This window comes from Cupressus sempervirens, chromosome 10, assembly GCF_028749045.1.
Source record: "Cupressus sempervirens isolate cs-2001-9-10 chromosome 10, ASM2874904v1, whole genome shotgun sequence".
NCBI lineage: Eukaryota > Viridiplantae > Streptophyta > Pinopsida > Cupressales > Cupressaceae > Cupressus > Cupressus sempervirens.
Window position 1 is genome coordinate 721,465,497 of NC_143127.1, and position 18,730 is coordinate 721,484,226.

Genomic DNA, 18,730 nt, shown 5'->3' on the forward strand with positions numbered 1-18,730 from the left:
GAGGCATATGCCTTTTTGCTTCGAAAATCACAGATTTGAACATGTAATAGAACTTTCGACTACGGATTTGCTCTCACAACAAAAAACCAATTTTTTTTGTTTTTCTCAGGGCCTCAAGAAGACATCGGTCTGGTGGTAATGTGCTTGGATGCTTTATGATGAAGTCATCGTGTTTCCGAGACAGTGGAAAAACTTGACCTAACTTCTTTAGATATGTTTCAGCGAATGATTTCTAGATCTGTGGTCACAATTTTTCTATCTTGTTCATGCACACAATTGAACTTGATTTTTTGTTTTGGTTTAACAAGGGCTTGCCTTCATCAAGCCCTAGATTGAGGAGTCAACCTTGAAATTGAGATGTAAAGGTATTGATAAGCCATTGATTTGATATGTGATGAAGTGTACAAATGTTAACCAAAGAACCAAAACCTCATGAATAGGAATGTATGTAAGTTGTCATGATGAAGGATTGAAGAACTTGAATAATTTGGAATGATGGCTTTGTTGATGTTTGGTAGCTTCAGTAGAATAAACCTATATTAGATTATATATGCGAGATAATTTATATATATTTGTTCATTATATATAAGTTTATTGTTAGTTGAGATATATATATATATATAAAACTTAGATTAACTTTGTTATTCTATTAACTATCCAATTAATGAATAGCAAAGGGACATGTCTCTTCATGGCTTATTCTTAATATAAATAAGAGATCGCTGTCATTTGGAAACTACATACCAAACTGACAGTGCTTAGTACATTTTCACTGATCCTTGAAAACCAACATGGTATCAGAGCCAATTGCAAATGTAACTAAGGAAATTGATGAAAGGATGGCTTCAATAGTACAAACATGGCACTAGAGTGAGTCCTTTGTAGTCGGGCTTGAGAAATTTTGCAGAAAAAGTACATGGGTGTACTCTATAGTGTGTGAAACTATTTGTAATTTAATTATACGGGTCGATATATTTCTGAGTAGAATATTTGAAGTGGCAACATTTGTTTTATGTCTCTATTTTGTATGCGACAATCTATCTAAAGAGTTTGAAATCCATTAAATTAGGAAGTATTACCGATCTGTGATATTGATGTCGAGAACACAACAAAGAAGGTGAAACATTCGATAGAGAAGGTAAAACAGTCCCCGCAAAACATAACATTACATGCATGCACAAGACAACTATCTTAAGAGGATTAGAGAATGATGAGATAGATATCTAGTAGATAGATGAAGCATTAAAAAGAGAATTTCTCATCAAAGCCAACATGGAGTTGAAATTATACGATAGGGGAAAATGTCAAGCCATCTCTGCGAAAGTCAAGAACCCTTGTGTGTTCAGACTAGTTCCCAATCACATCAATTAAAAAAGGCCTCGAGTAATTGGAACAGAGCATTGTGTGTTGCTGGGTGGGTTTTGTAAAGAGTAGAGCCTTGCTATTTGTCTCTTTCCAGAGGTTTCACTATATAGTTGTGAGATTAGTGATAGTGAGCTTGTCGAGAATCTTACTCAGCTTTGCCACATCACTCTCCAAAACAATGAGAGAGAGATCTTATGCCATGGACTCACGTTTGTCTATGGGAGTGATATGTTGTTCGTGATGATGATGGGGACACAACCAAAGGAAATTGATTCAACAATATGTGACTCCATAGGGCCAACCCCAACGGGCATAGGTAGAACACAAACACATAAAATAATAGACACGTCATCGAAAGACAAAAGAGTTCAAGGGTGAATGCCGATCGAATGTCAAGGGAAAGAAAGTCAAAATTACTCAATCCACCCTTCAATTGTATCCCACATGGATACCCTTGAACATCAATTTTGACTTAGGAGAATTGCATGGAATGTCATCTTCGTATTAAGTGCCATGTATCCAAAACACTAGAATGTGATCGTACTCACTTTCGCTTAACATTGTGAACTATTGCCCATTATAAGTCAAACAAGAAATACCCCATGACATCATCATAACCAACAACTCCAATACGAAGGATAGGTTTGTGTTACTAATAATGGTCACTTACTATATAAAGTGACTCCATTCGTGGGATGGAATGAAAGGAATATACAATCTTTTTCTCGATCAACTATTAAAGACAGATTAGATGGGACATATAAGAAACAATATTTTAAATGGAGGCTTATTATTATCTAGACAAGAGCATATATCCTTGGAAAATGAGCATCGATGCACATAGAGGACATGTGAATTAATCGGAGAAGACTCCCATAAGTGCGGGGGTAAACAAGACTAGTTAGCATTTAAACAATTGCAAATTGATGATGTACATAGCTGTTGGTAAAAAGATTTGTCTTTTAATAAAACAAATAATCAAAAGCCTCTATGCCCAAATTCACAAGACAAATACAATCTTTCAACAATTGAGGAATTTTAACTTCTTTAATTCCTCTCTGAATTTTGGTAATGTTCAACTCCCTTATCAGATATTCAATGAAAACACTCTCTTAAATAAGAATTACTTTTAACCAGAAAGTAATAAGGCTTCCCATCTATTCTTGGATAGATTGATAATCAAATAAACAACAACTAAATAAATCAAGAATTGGATAAAACGGAAGATTGGCTAGTGGTGGTCTGCAACTTCGTACGATTTTCATACGTTTTTTTTGCAAACTACTTTGCTGGCACTGTGTTCATCTGCTTTTGAATTTGTGACTTGGCGTGTGTATGTGGTGGCATTTACCTTGGGTTTGCGTGGTTGTTTTGTGTCTTTTCTCATTGCTACTTGGTCCTTTTTTATTTTTTCTCTCTTTGTGTTGCCAGTTAGGGTTTGGGCTGTTTAGCTCCTTCGATGGCTCACGCATGTGAGCTGGAGGTGATGAATGATGTCAATGTTGGCCTTTGAGATACGCTGAAGGGAGATTCGAGTATTGTTAATGATATTATGTAGGAAGATGTTGGCTTATCGGTTAATTATAGCCCTGAGGTGTTGGGAAATCATGAGGAGGAATGCTCTACGAAGGCTTTTGATGGCTCTACGGAGAATGGTAAGATTGCTGAGGCACCTTCATATAAGGCAGTTCTCGCTGATGACTTGTTACCAAACTGCCCTGAATCCGCCAAGTTCAAAGGTAAATTTGATAAAATGCCTTGTTCTGAGGCTTTTAATGGAGATAGAAGGTCCATAGCCAATGGAGGTGGACGAGGGCCCGACACTGAAGGAATTAGTGATACCAGAGTAGGACTGGGTAGGGCGTCTTCTGACGGTTTCAAAACCCTTACTCTGTCTCCTAATGATGATATGGTTAAGGCTGTTAGAGCAGAGCAAACTCGGCTAAAAAATGTTGCTATCTTTTTTGTTTGTTTGGATTTTAATACTTTGCCATCTCGAAATTTTTTGGATGATTGGTTAAATTCTGTATGGGGAAAAAAATTTGGATTACATGTTAACTTTTGTAGGATGATTCAATAAGGACTCTTTGTAATTTTTCTTAAAAGGCATAACATGCAAGAAAGAATTTTTCAGAAAGAATTTTGGAATGTGGGTCATTCTTTATTTAGGTCTTTCGCTTGGTCTTTGAAAAGCAATTTTGATAGTGTTTTAGAAAGATCCACACCGAAATGGGTGGAAATTAAAAATTTGCACGTTGAATTTTGGCCTTTCATTTCGCATATTTTGAAACCACTGGGTAATGTGTTGCAAATTGAGGAATCTAGGGTAACTTTGCCATATTTAAATACCTGGATTCTTGTTGCTCATTCTCCTGACATTGTTTTCCCAGATATTATTTTTGTTGACTTGGAAGGTGAAATTTTTTCATGGGAAATTTCGTTGCTTGGCAATTTGCATGCTTGTTTTCATTGCAAAATTAATGGGTATTTAAAAAAGAATTGTTTAGCCTTGAAAATGCATTTTGATAAGGTTAAGGTTAACATTAATAATGGTAACAAAGCTGCTCCTGTAAATAGTGCTAATGATAAGGTTTTTCTCGACAATTTGGGAGGTGATTCTCGGGATACTCTTGATAATAATGTTAATTCTAACCCTAACCTTGTGCAAAAGCTTCCTCCAGAAAATGTGGATGAATTTGAGAAAGTTGAAGGTGGTGGGTTTATTTCTTTGGATAATCCACTGTATGACAATGATTTTGTTGTTATTCTGGCTTGCAAGGACCCTCAACCTTCTTGCAAGAGTCATCCCATGGCCCTTGCTTTGGCTTCTTCTAATGGTGATAATAAAGATGTGCCAAGCGGGATCCCTTCCTGTTTAAATGCTCAGCAATTGGCTATTAAATCTATAAATGAAAAGGCCCGTGCACATAAAAAGTTTGTTGGCATTCCTAGAGGAGGTAGCGCGGCCACACCTGTGATCCAAGGAGGTTTGAATGAGGATTCGGGAGGGCAATACACGGAAGTTGTGAGGAAAGAGAGGAAAACTTGATGGTAGTAAAAATGCCATCCCGAATTGTTTTAATAGATTGTATAAGGTGCAGAAGCCTTCCTCTAAATAAGAATTTTATGATGATTAATCTCCATAGCTGGAATGTAAGGGGCTTAGAAATGGTTGATAGAAAACATTTGGTTAGAAAATGGTGCAATAAATTTCCAGAAAAGGATATTGTATGTCTCCAAGAAATCAAAGTTGTTGGATTTCAAGCATCATGTATGACCAAATTTCTGTGGGATAAAGCCACAGGCTTCCACTCAGAGCATGACAAGGGCAAAGGTGGCGTCGCCATCATAGTTGGTCCCAAGTGGGTCGAGGCTATTTTGCAGCATGGTTGTTCTCCTTGTCAGAGGGTGATATGGGTTACATTTAATTGTGGAGATGAAATCATTGGTATATGTAATGTATATGCTTCCAATGACTATAGGGAGAGAGCCAAGTTCTAGGAATGGTGCTCCTCTCTCCTACCTAAAGCTAACTGGATATTTACTGGCGATTTTAATATGGTAGAGCATAAATGTGACAAGCAAGGGGGTTTGAAACATGCTTGGAAAGGTAATGAGCAATACTTTTGGTTGAAATTCAAAAGATACTTCAACTTGATGGATCCCATTGAAAATGGAAAGGATTACTACAAAGATATCTGGTTTATGTGGAACAATAATCAAGAAGGCCGCAATAGGGCGTACTGCAGATTGGCTAGAGTGTATTTTGAAAGCTCTTTTTTTACATGTCATAGCGAGGAAGGTCATTCTCCAGTTATAGTCTTGCCTGCTTCTATATTAGATTATTGTCCAATATATGTAAAGATCCTCGTTAATCAGTGTGGAATATCAGTAATGATAGGCCGAGAAGTAAATTGTTTAAGTTGAATACCTCTCTTCTTAAGGATACTGATAATAAAAATGCTATTAGAATGATGACTGTTTTATCTAAGATGTGTAATCAGTCCTTAAGACCAGTTAAGCAATGGAACTAGCTAGTGGAGAATTGGAGGAAATTGTTCCAAATTATTGGAAAGAAAATGACAAAAGATAGAAGTGAAGAGGAGACCATGCTTCAAATGGAATTGAATAATTCTGAATATTCTTTGCAGAATGATCAGGAAAACTCCAATCTCCTTAAAAAATTGAATGCCACGAAACATCAACTGAGAATTGTGCAAAGGTATAAGATTCAGGGTCAGAGGATTAGGGCCATAATGTTTCTATGATCCTCTTAGACTTTGAGAAAGCTTATGATAGAGTAGAATGGCCTTTCATTTGTGGAATGTTAGAAGCTTTTGGATTCCCCCCATATTTCTGTAAGTGGATAAAGATTTTGTTTCAGGATTCTTCTACGGTTATTGATGTTAATGGTGTACTATTGGACCCTATTGTCCTACAAAGATCTATCAGGCAGGGATGCCCTATTGCACCTTCTCTTTTTGTGATTGTAGCTGATGCTCTCTTTTATATTCTTAGGGATCCTTCTTTGGGGCCACCTGTGAAAAGCATTACTCTTCCTGATTTTGAAGAATTGATCAATGCACAGTTTTCTGATGACACTGCCCTCTTTTTGGAACTTTCTGAGGTCAATTTTCCCTTCGCACTTGATAGATTTAACTTGTTTTGCCTTGCTTCTGATGCCAAGGTGGCTCCCCACAAATTTGCTGTTTTGGGTTGGGTTGAGGATCCTCCTAGATGGTTAAGTGAAATGGGGTGGAGGTGGAATGGACCTAAGGCTATTATTGGATATCTAGGTATCCCATTTTCCTTGGAGCCTTCCTTTTCTTATATGTGGGTCTGGTTTTTTAATAAAATGAACAACAAGCATACTAGGTGGCAAACGCAGTCCCTCTCCTTGGCTGGGAGAATGCAGGTTGTGCAGAAAGTCCTATCTTCTCGTCATTTGTATCTTGCTTCTACATGGTTGTTTGCTAAGTATCAGTTTAAGTTACTTGAGAAAATTCTTCGCGATTTCTTGTGTTTAGATGGGCTGGGCTCAAAGAAAAGGCATTGTGTTAAATGGGAATGGTGCTGCCTTCCCAAACACCTTGGAGGGCATGGTTTAAAAGATATTAGAGCCCAAGGGATTGCTCTGGCTGCTAAATTGATCTACAAAGCTTTGTGGGGAAATGAGCCCTGGAAAATTTTGGTGGGAAACAACATTGAACAATCGGTGATTAGGAAAAGTAAGCAGTGGGGCAAAATTCCGTTATTGGATATTGTCTTGAGGGACTTTAAGATGAACATCTTTGGTTCGAAGGTGTTTAGCTCTCTTTGGTCTGCTTGGACTTAGGTGCGGGAGCTCATCTTCTGTAGGAATGTTGCAGGAGGACCTCCTAGATATGTGGTTATTGATAGGTCTATTTGGTGGGGGTCATACTTGAATAATAAACCTGTTGCACTTACTCAATGTTGTTCTGCTAAGAAGTGGAATGAGAAAGGCATATCATTGATTGGTGATCTTTTGGTTAATAAGAAGCTTAGGCCATGGGATGATATCTTGAAGAAATTTGAGATCCCTAGAGCTTAGAAGAAGACTATACTCTGCTGACTAAAGTGATTGGCAAGGAGAGGATGGTTATTATGATGAATAGTGAAACATTTCTAAAAAATAGAAGATGGATTGATGGTAGTAGTATTGATAAATCTTCCACTAAACAGATATATGCTATGCTGAAGACTGATAACTCTGTGCCACTGTGGGTTGCTACTTGTTGGGGGTTTGAATGTCCTTTCTCTAAGTTGCAATTCTTTTTTGAGTATTTTTGGAAAGGACCTTGTGAGCCTTAATTTATTCATTTTAGATGGCTGTTGCTGTTAAAAAAACTTGCTATTGGGCCTGTGTTGTCTGCCATTAATGTTAATCCGGTTATTTGTAGTCTCTGTAATAACCTAAAAGCTTTGAGCATGTTTTTTTTGAATGTTTGTATGCCAAGAAGATTTGGTCTATTTTCTTTGGCCTTCCTGTTGTTTGGAATTGTAATGTTGGTTTTTCTTGGTGTGAAATCCTTGCTGGGTATGTTAAGTCTTTTGATACCTTTGTTAACAAGTTTTGGTATGCTCTAATTGGTGAAGTGCTATGGATTCTTTGGGAAGACAGGAACAAGGAGATTTTTCAAAACATCCAAGTATTCCAAGATGAAGTCAAAGCCGCACAGTACATAAAGAAATTTCAAAGCCTCCTCACTAAGGAAGAGGTAGAAGAATTGAGCAATCTTTTGAATAATTGTCATTTGGATGACTCTCAAACTCAAAATGTTCAATGCAGCTATTAGTCTATTGGATGGGTGCTGAACTCAGGAGTGGGTTCGGTAATGAATCAGGGAGAGCTTTCCTAATAGGGGAAGCATAAAGTGTATACTGTTTTTTTGGGCTGGTTCTTTGTTTTTGAGGTCTATAGCTGATATGTTTTAAAAGGCAAATAATGTAAATTTTTTTATAGTTTGGTTCTTCCCTCGATTATGTTTTTGTAATGTTGGTGCGTTATTTATATGTTGAATTCTATGTTGTTTAAACTCTTTTAATCCAATTTTTTTTCCGGATAAAATGGAGAGAACACACAATTTCTCTATCAATCACTATTCAAAAGAGATACGAAATAGATAGATTATCTAATATATGCACAATGTAAGCATCCGACATCAGAAAGAGATCCAACAATTCAATGCTGATTCAATCCTAAACCGATAGAAAACAATCCAAAGTATACAATCTTCGAAAATACATACATACATACATACATACATGTATATAGATATATAAGATCTTTGTCATCCAAAAACAACCCTATTTCTGTATAATGCTGGAAAACTAAAACATTTGCATAGCAACTAAAACTAGATTAAAGTTCACAGTATGATATCCATCAAAAAATGCCAACCCTTTACACTACTAAGTTTATAGCTTAAATAGAGTAATGTTCGAGAATCTCCATCAAAACCCAATTCTCAGACAGTTAAAAGGCAGTTAAAGTAACTAAGTTTTACTGGTACGCAGATCCCAGAAGCAACTGATTTAAAATTTAAAGTTTGAAAAGAAACATAAAACAAAGATTCTTTAAAGAGAATCGTCATCGTGCTTCTTCAGCGGCTCTTCTTCTTCTTCATCTTCGTCCAGAGTAGAAGGTCCCTGCGTAAGTTACTAGACTCTGTATGCGCCTATGAACTTTGACATAGCATTCTTGTTCGGGCTCTTTATGCTCTGCAGGTGGTTTTTCCATGTGTCCCTATCTTGTTTCATTTTGGTGACACTATCTAGATATTTCAAAAGTTGCTGGTTGCACATGTCGATCATGTTTTCTACCTTGGTGATTCTAGTAAGATCTGCAGTGGTCAGATCAGCTCCTTCCTTGGTCGCATTTAGGGGTTCTTCATATTGCTTAACCAACATTTCTACATCTGAACCTCCTTCTTTGAAAGGTGCCAAAGGAGTCAAACTGATAGTCTATAACTCTTTATTTACACCGTCTTGGATTGTCTTGAACTCCTTTTCAAAAGATTGTATGCGAAAAATGGCTGAACTATAGTTAGAAACCCGCCAAGCTATGTTCTTTCGTAACACATGGATTAACCCTGCATCAACCAGTTGCAATGGATTTTCCTCCAGGAATTTAACTGGACCACACTCCTCTACATCTGCTAGCTGAGTGACTACAGCTGATAATCTTTCAGATTCTACTTTCTGTACTGTCACTTGTATACATCTGCTAGTTGAGTGACCATAGCTGATAATCTTTCAGATTTTGCTTTCCATACTGTCACTTGTATACGAGCCTCACCTATCATCACTTCAACAAGAGTAAATATCTTGTGTAGGTCCCGTATAAACTTAGTAAGCAGACTTATTACATAGTCTATCCAAATATGGATGACAGAGATTATGGCCCTCCCCTTCCTTAGATGATCCATTAGCTGTTGATTCTGAGGTGCACTGGGACCAACTATGGGTCAAGACGAACCATCGGTTGCTGAACTTTGCCCTTTTAATGACCTTATGTACTCTGCCATTGCATGGAGTTTTGCCTTCAATCTCTTCTTTTCAACACCATCCTTTTGAGATTGAGAATAATTTGCTTCGTGGATGATTCCACCCAATGTTCTTTCATCTCCCGGTTGATCACCCCTAGATTGGTACGAGTAATCTCAAAAATACTCAAGTCCAATGCACCAATATCATCTTTGTGATTATAAGTGGCCACTTCAGCAATGCTGTTGCCTATTTCCTGATCGAACAATATCCTGGCTGAACTCTTAGTTCTTTTGGATTTTGAAGTTTTGGTAGTGTACTTACTTACAATGTCATTAACAGGGAAGCAAACGAGAACTAGGCTCCTCATTTTGTTAACTGAGCCCACCAGCCAATTTTTTGTCGAATCAAGAACGTTTTGAGATTCATTACCTTTAACTGGAGTATTCAAATTCTCTATCCTCTGAGGAGAGGTTCCCATAGTCATCTGAACTTGTGGAAGATTATCAATGAGTACACCACCTGTATTCTTGTCAGGTTCACTATCAACCTGAATAGCTTCACTAGGCCCAACAGGCATTGCCATCTTGGTCTTGTTCTTAGAACGAGCTTTTTGCCCCAGAGGAGGGTTATTGCTTTGCGCCGTGTTAATCCTTGCGGATCTCCTACAACTTGCAGATTTGAAATGAACATTAGAACATGAATCAATTGGTTTTTCAGCACATTGGGTCTTTTTCATCATTAAACAAGAATTTGTTCTCTCAAACACAGTTTTATTCTTTCAAGAATATTGTCTTCTTCCTCAGTATCCCAATTTATAATGGCTTCACTAGAAATCAAAGACTTAGTTATTTGGGTGCCTATTAAATCTGCTTTATCTTCTTTAATATCTGAGACATCTATATCCAAATCTAAATGGAAGAGCTTAATTTGAGAAATCGTGAGCCTGCCATATTCTTTCCTCCAAACTTCCAGCTCATCTGCACAATCTTCCCAAAAGTCTTCAATATTAGGAACATGCATAAACTTCACACAGGATTCAAACAAGCTATGAGCTATCCCTTTGCTATCAAAGTTCTGTCTAGCATGATAGGAGCCAAGATGAAAATTGATTAAATCTGAACTTATGCATGTAGCATCCTCTATACTTCTACAGGTTAGTTTACCTAGCTTGAGTGGAAAAATGACATCAGAAGCTTCATTAGCGGAAAACTTATTTATGATTGATATCAATTGTCGAGACACTTCTGCCAAGATGAAACAATCAAGGGCAAATCTAGGGAGTCTTAAAGGTTCCTCATCAAAACCACCTATCCTTACGTAAGTGAACTTGGGGAATTGGATGTAAATGCTACCAAAAGTTTGAACAAACTTTCGAGATTCAGGACAGAATCTACGGCGAGGAGAACCTTTTATTTCAAAACACAATTTCCCTGAGAAAATATCACGAACCTTACTGAAGTTTTCCAAAACTTTGTCTCTATGTAACACAGGGTAGTAGTTATATACAGTGATGTTTTCTGCCTGGGGTTCATGAGGTAGATACTGCAAATCTTGAGTATTGGCCAGCATATATGTTAAGTATGAAGACATATAGAAATCCTTCTTCATGCTTAAAGCTCCTCAGAGCTGGTTTCTTAGAGAACTAGCAATCAATTCAGCCTAGTCTAAGAATTGAGACCCTTTCAAAACAACCTGAATGTAGAAGTACATCCATTCTTCAAAAGAGGACGCATCCGGAGAACCACAAATTCGGTGCAACAAGACCATCATGTCATGAACCTATGAGATCATTTGACCTTTTTGGAGGATTTTGGGTAACCTAGAGCTGCCTTTGTAAGGAGTTTCAGTCCAATTCTTTGCAATGATATTTTAATAAACACTGGACTTCACTGAAAACCTGCCCAGTGATAAGGCAGGAGTCAAATTTGCAAACTCTTGTTCTTCGAGATGAAACAACTTGGACACGGTCTCCCTAGTAATCCTCAACAATGTACTTTTATCCTTCCTCAAAATATTTCCACTAGGCATATCATACATTTGAATACAATTCCTGAATGAATTTCGGACATGGATATGTTGGTGGGAAGGTGGAGGCCATAAGGAAATTAGTATCCAAGACTTTGGTAGAAAAGGGCTCTGCAAGTTTCTCACACAACCTTTCTGTTGCTCTTCCTAGGTCAACTCCTAAGAGGTCCGTGTGTGATACAATGGGCAACTTGCTATATAGACTGCGGGTATTCCCAAAAATGTGCAGAGTGGACTTAATGATTTAGAATTCCCTCCCATTGCTTGAAAATTAAAGAAGCAAACACAATCTTTTCTGCTAGCAAGTGAAAGAAAAAGAATTAAAGAACACAAGAGTTACTTGAAAAACAAAAACTATGACAACTACGAAAGAGTATTATCCTTCCTTAGACTCCTTCTGCTGACACTCAAACAACTGAAGAAATTTGTGCCTTCGCAAAAGGGAAATTTTACTCGGATACACTTCGTAGCAAAGATAGGGCATTAATCATGGGAAGGACATAATGAATTACACATGTCGTAGGAAAATGTGGATGGGACAAGATGGTGGCTTTCATTAAATATAAAGCGAGCAACTTAAATGACATGTTGCCTCCACATGTGCCAAATTTTCCTTTTACCTCTCAAAAATAAATCTCGGCATGATATTCAATGATTGCCTTACTTCAACTAACTACGCTTCCGTAAATGGCGAAATCACACACGGATGTGTCAGACCCAACGAGGCATCCAGTTGTAGCACATCTTCTGAGAATTGGACTCCGTGACACGTAAGGCTAGGGCCCACTACCAATATTGCATGAAGACTGAATACAGGTTGAAGTGATGAATCTATTGAACCTTTTGAACTTAGTTCAACTGGTATAAAGGGTACAAGAGGTTCAAGAGTTATTAAAGAAAATCAAATCACTGAACACAACTTCAATCAATATGTTTACAATGGAAATTTAGGGAACAGACTTGGTCAACAATCAACTTGAAGGAAGTTGGGACTGAAAGGATGAGGTTCGCAAATGAGTAATCGAAAAGGTTTTATTGGACCTCAAATTGCATTTGACACTTGGCAGAGCCAATGGTTCAAAATAAACATGTGAAAGTAGCAGTGAACCAAACATAAAGAATAAAATGGTGACTCTGAAAAATCCCGAACTAACAATAGCAAGATGACATTACCTCATAATAATACAATGCACAGAGAATACAAATAGATATTTATAACCACTGGAGGATAAAGCCTGATCGTTGGTTACAGAGGATGGGCAAACATCGAAGCAAGCAATCGAACCTATTCCCTCTTGTAAGGAGTTAAGAGAGGACGATGAAGTATAGGCGTATACATAATCAATAAGGTGACGAGGAAAGTACAGAATGAGAGATACATCTTGGTGATTTGTACATTTAGCATACCATCATAACTTTATACTGTTCAGAGGTAAGTAAATGTATAGTAAAATTAATATTAAAGAATATGATGTTTTAGTAATAAGGCTTGACTATATATGATTATATTTGAGGCTTGATTATATACGATATAATGAAATATGTATATATGGAAATAAATGATATAAATAGAAGAATTAGATAATATAATTTGTATAAATGGAAGAATTGGATAATATAATTAGATTATACTTTGCATTGTGGATGTTTATATGGTACGGATTCTCATAGAATGCGTGTTCACACACCTTATAATCATTTTGAGTTGAATGTTATACAAATTGTTGTTCTGGACACCATTACTCACAGTACTTGGTGAATATCTTGCATCTCGACATTCTGGATACTCATGATATCAAAACGGTGGATATCTTCAGATCAGAGATATCCTTAAAATTTGTCACCTAATATTACCAATGGTGTAATATCTGTCTTGTGTTTATCCTCCCTAGCTAAGAGGGAGTGTTAATGTTTGGTAACTTCAGTCGGATAAACCTATATTAGATTATATATGAGATATAATTAATAGGTGCTCATTATATATGAGATATAAGTTTATTGTTATATGAGAGAAATTATAATAATAATGATATAGACACACACACACACACAAACACAGACACACACAGACACACATACACGCACACACACACACACATACGCACACGCACGCACACGCACACACACACACACATGCACGCACACGCATGCACATGCACACACACATGCACACACGCACACGTGCACACACACACATGCACATGCACACGCACACGCACACACATGCACACACACACAACTATAATTAAATTTTTTATTATACTAATTATCCAATTAACGAATAGACATGTCCCATGAAGTGACATGTCTCTTCATGGCTTATTCTCAATATAAATAAGAGATCACTATCATTTGAAAAATACATACCAAATTGGCAGTGCTTAGTAGATTTGCAGCGATCCTCCAAAACCAACATGATCTTTTCCTTGGAAGCCAAACTCCGCTACCACCTTGAAGGAAGAAGCTTGATGCAAGAAGGAAATGATGGATCTTGGTGAATGCTTGAAGATGCTTGCTTGAAGTCTTATGAACGCTTGTATGCTTGCTCTTGATGGATGACAATAGTTTGATTGTGTGCAGATGTATGCTTGTTGGTTGGAAATGAAATGTCCAAGCTTCCTTATATACTAATTTTTGAGATAGAAAACAAAGTAGACCAATCCACGAGGGAGAGTAAACAATTGAGAAATCCAAGACACTTCGGGCCCCACAATTGAAATCCTTAGGGAAGTGGTCAACCTGGGACAACTTGTTCTCGAGGAAGCCTAAAAGCAGACGCTCTTGAGGTCTCGGAGAAAGTGCTGAAAGAATCAGGAGATAGTGAAGCATCTAGAAGATACGACCAAAAAGGTGATAAAATAGCACCTAAAGGACCATTCCGGAAGATGAGAAATGACCAAGAGATGCAGGCAAGATTGGGAAGGAAAGGGAGACCAAAACCACTCTAAGGAGGGCTTCTATTTTAAGACAGTACACCACCATGCCTACTTGTAGAGGGTGGATCCATCATACCTACTCGTAGAGGGCGGAGGAAGTGACCTCATCTTGAACCTCTCGGCAGCGATAACTTTAATCACCACAATATGATAGCTGATTCCAATTTGATCAAACTTCAGTAGTTATACTGTCACATAAACATGAAAAGAATTGGATGCAACCTCCTTCTGAATCCAAATAGTCTGCCATTGAATATGATCTTTCTCTTTTAATGAAGATATGCATCATCAATTCAGTCCAAGACTGCAAACAGCGTCCCCATACAGTCTGCATTGCTTTGCATATAATCTCTCATCATCCCATTGCTTCCTGATCCATCCTGCAACCAAGAGAGATTAATAATAACTCTTAAAGTAAACCTAACATAGAGATCAATGCAAAAGCATACACTATTTCTAGTTATATAACAAAAGTTCATAAACATAGAATAATGTATTGTTGAGCTTTTTCTCACTGATGAATAATGATGGTTGAATGTGCTTGTATTAGACCACTAGAGCAGTCTTTCCCATGTGTGGCTGTCTTCATTTGGCTTAGCAGTCTATATGCTTAAAGATCTATGTTGTTGGTTTCGATCTGACACTCACTGATTTTCTTTCGTCAGGGTTCAGTTTAAAACCGACATGCAATGTGTTAAATTTACAAGTATTTATAATTATAAATACCAGTGCTTTCTAGACAGTTTTTCTTCCTAGCACCTAGGGCTCATACGGTAATGCACAGAGTCTTATATCTGCATAATTTCATTTCATTGAGTCTTACTTTAATATAGTTTATTATCTTTATTGGTTCCTTGACTTGTTTGGCTGCTTTCATTTCTTTTCTTTTCTTATCCTTTGGTTGTATGGTATTTCTTTGTTTTCTGTTTGCTATTTAATGTTTTAGATTTGTAAAATGCAAGACTGCTTCATGTTTTGTATGTAAAGTTTCTATTATATATGTCGGATGTAGTTTACTATCGTATGTTTTGTGCTTCCAAATGCCTCATTTTGTTGTAGATTTGCAAAAACTGTCATTTTATGTCATACCAGGGCTATCTTCTTGATGTATGTGAGGGCTATCTTCTTGTCTTTTTGTTGTAGATTTGCAAAACCTGTCATTTGATCTTAGACTAGGGCTATCTTCTTTATCTTATGGTGTGCATTTGTTGGAATTGATAATGTGAGGGCTGACATACCTGGTGCAGCTGATGTTCCGGGAACTTATACCAAGCATATTGAATGTATCACGACAATGTCTAGCTAATGGAGATGAAGAGGTAGCTACTATTGCCTTTGAAATATTTGATGACCTGGTAGAATCTCCAGCACCTGTACTTGGGTCATCTATACTGCCCATTGTTCAGTTTGCTCTTGAAGTGTGCTCAAGGAAAGATCTTGAAGCAAGTACTCGTCATCAGGTTTACTTTTGTGGCCTTACACAATGATTACTTTTAAGATTGATAATTAATCTGCAGACTGCCTGTTGCCGCTTATCTTTATTCTGTATTCTTGTGAAAATTAGGTTGCTTAGTTGAGTTTTTTTTTTTCTGTTATCAGGCAATACAAATCATCTCATGGCTAGCTAAGTACAAACCTAAAGCTCTTATTAAACACAAATTGGTTAATCCTATTCTAGCAGCCATGTGTCCTTTACTTGCTGAAGGTAATAAGAGAGATGAAGATGATGATCTGTCTTCTGATCGAGCCGCCGCAGAAGTTCTAGATACAATGGCCATGAGCCTGCCAAGAAAGCACATTTTCCCACCAGTTCTCAACTTTGCTTCATTGAATTCTCAAAATATGGATCCAAGATACCGTGAAGCTTCAGTGATGTCCTTGGGTGTCATATCAGAAGGCTGTTTTGACGTTATGAAGAACAAGATGGAAAATATTTTAACTATTGTCTTACAAGCCTTAAAGGACCCAGAGCAGATAGTGCGTGGAGCAGCATCGTTTGCACTGGGACAATTTGCAGAGCACTTGCAACCTGAAATTGTTACACACTATGAGATTGTTCTTCCTTGTATTCTGAATGCCCTAGGGGATACTTCACCCGATGTGCAGGTAATGATTGGGACATCATTGTTTTTTGTATGCTCCAAAGTAAGTCATTTTTTTGTTATGATACATTATTTTATATTATAAAACCCTCCAAAATTTTCAGGAAAAAGCATACTATGCACTTGCTGCATTTTGCGAAAACATGGGATCGGAAATTCTTCCCTATCTTGAACCTCTCATGGGAAAGTTGCTTGAAGGGTTGCATAGCAATCGCCGTGATTTGCAAGAGACATGCATGGTATGCACTGGTTTTCTGTGTTATGAATCTTATATTTTTTAAAGTATTTTGGTAGAAGTGAATTGGTAACTGCATTTACTGGGAGGTAAACAAGTATGCTGTTGAAATCAATATGTAATAAATATTGAGTGATGTGTTTATATTGCAGTCTGCAATTGGTTCAGCTGCAGCAGCAGCAGAATTAGCCTTCATTCCTTATGCTGAGAGTGTTCTGGAATTGATGAAGATTTTCATGGTGCTTACTAAAGATGAAGATCTTCGTGCACGTGCAAGGGCTACTGAACTTGTAGGAATAATTGCAATGGCTGTTGGGCGGCCAAGAATGGAGCCAATCTTAGCTCCTTTTATTGAAGCTGCTATTGCTGTAAGTTTCACAACTCAACCCTGGAATCTATTCAATTTTATAACACATGGCTCATTGCTTTTATTTATGATGTTCTGGCAGGGGTTTGCTCTGGATTTCAGTGAGCTTCGGGAGTACACTCATGGTTTCTTCAGTAATATTGCAGAGGTTCTGGATGACGGATTTATACAGGTAGTTGGCATGTCATTTTTAAATTATAGGTTAGGTGTCTATGCTTAGAAGAATTCTTGTAGTATATTTACATACATTTTTTAGGTGGTCTTTATTAAAACATCTGAAGTAGAATATTGGATAATCACCTCAGTACCTGCATCAAGTGGTCCCCTTGGCATTTGCTTCATGCAACCTTGATGATGGATCAGCAGTCGATATTGATGATTCTGATGATGATGGAGCTGCAAGAGTATTTGGTGGTGTATCTTCTGATGAAGAAGCCCAAGATGATAGGAGAGTTCGCAACATCAGTGTTAGAACGGGAGTATTGGATGAGAAAGCAGCTGCCACTCAAGCTATTGGTTTGTTTGCACTTCACACGAAGAGTGCATTTACACCGTATCCTTGCATTATTAACTGTTTTAAAACTATTTGAGTTAAATTCTTTGCCAGAATATTAAGAATATTAATGTTATGTTGTTCCTTGATGGTCTTCAAGCTATTTTGAGGAGGCTCTTAAGATTTTAAAAAAGCATGTTGGGTATTTCCATGAAGATGTTCGTCTTCAAGCTATTATTGGCCTCCAGCGTGAGTGTTGATTCTTTTAATGTTTTTTGACCGGGATAGTTTTTGAGCCAATTTTATGTCATTATTGTGCCACCAAGCAGAACTCATATTTGAAGAAAAATATAAATGAGAAGTGTAAGAACAAGCAAATATATATACATTTAGGCACAAAATATCAAACATATAGCTAAGCTTCATTCAAACTATATACATTTTGCAGAGCTTGCTTGGTTTTTAAAGCATCTTTGAGGTGGTCACAGTTAGATGGTCAGGATTGGACTGTCCAACCTTGCAGCCAAACATACAGAACTATATAAACCAAAATTGGAACCAGTATGCTCGCAAACCTTAACATCTTCTTTACATTCGGCACATTGGCCCCACATGTAGACATACAGGCCGGTATGGGCTTAGTACAAAGAATTGTAAAACAAGTCTTCCGGAGCCATTCTCCCATAACAATTGCTGCCCTATTTGCTCTATAGCTATTGTTGATGCTCTCTTATGTCTCTTGGTGTGTATATACTATATATATCAGAGCTAATCAGTGGAAATGATCTGTGTCAGGCTCGTAGGTCCCAAATTTGATTTAGCATGTGTACAAGCTGCAGTGCCTTGAAGAGGGTCTAAATCTTGGTGTGGACCCTTCTGGATGTGGCTTGGCCCCATATCTCTCTTTTCAAAGGTTCCATAAACTTCAGATGTTAGGTCCATTCTGAGTTTTCCTGAGAAACTCTTGCATCAGACTTCCGAGGATATTTGAAAAGTTTGCTTGACTGATTGCCAGCTATGCTCCAGACTGTTTCAGCTCATTCTCTGAGACACGAGTTGCATCTTCCACTAGTTTGTTCTTCCACTTGGCTAGATATTACTTGTACTCCTTAACCTGGGTGCCAACAATTAGTCCGACTATCCAAGATTTGCTCAATCTACTTTGGTGTTACTTGTGGTAGTTGCTGCTGTGGTAGG

At 37.5% G+C, this 18,730-nt stretch overlaps 1 protein-coding gene across 5 annotated transcripts in view; it reads left to right on the forward strand.

The window, feature by feature from the left end:
- The window catches only part of LOC149535862 (ARM repeat superfamily protein), an 81,414-nt gene that overhangs the window by 44,821 nt on the left and 17,863 nt on the right, over positions 1 to 18,730 (forward strand). For all 5 annotated transcript variants that reach the window (XR_016358097.1, XR_016358096.1, XR_016358098.1 and 2 more), the window contains exons 5-11: positions 15,584 to 15,796; positions 15,936 to 16,442; positions 16,543 to 16,677; positions 16,826 to 17,041; positions 17,123 to 17,212; positions 17,346 to 17,593; positions 17,694 to 17,782. Coding sequence is in view for 1 of the 5 variants with exons in the window: in XM_089807581.1 (XP_089663707.1) it covers positions 15,584 to 15,796; positions 15,936 to 16,442; positions 16,543 to 16,677; positions 16,826 to 17,041; positions 17,123 to 17,212; positions 17,346 to 17,593; positions 17,694 to 17,782 (1,498 nt within the window). In the remaining 4 variants the exon portion in view is untranslated. The remainder of the gene's footprint in view (positions 1 to 15,583; positions 15,797 to 15,935; positions 16,443 to 16,542; positions 16,678 to 16,825; positions 17,042 to 17,122; positions 17,213 to 17,345; positions 17,594 to 17,693; positions 17,783 to 18,730) is intronic.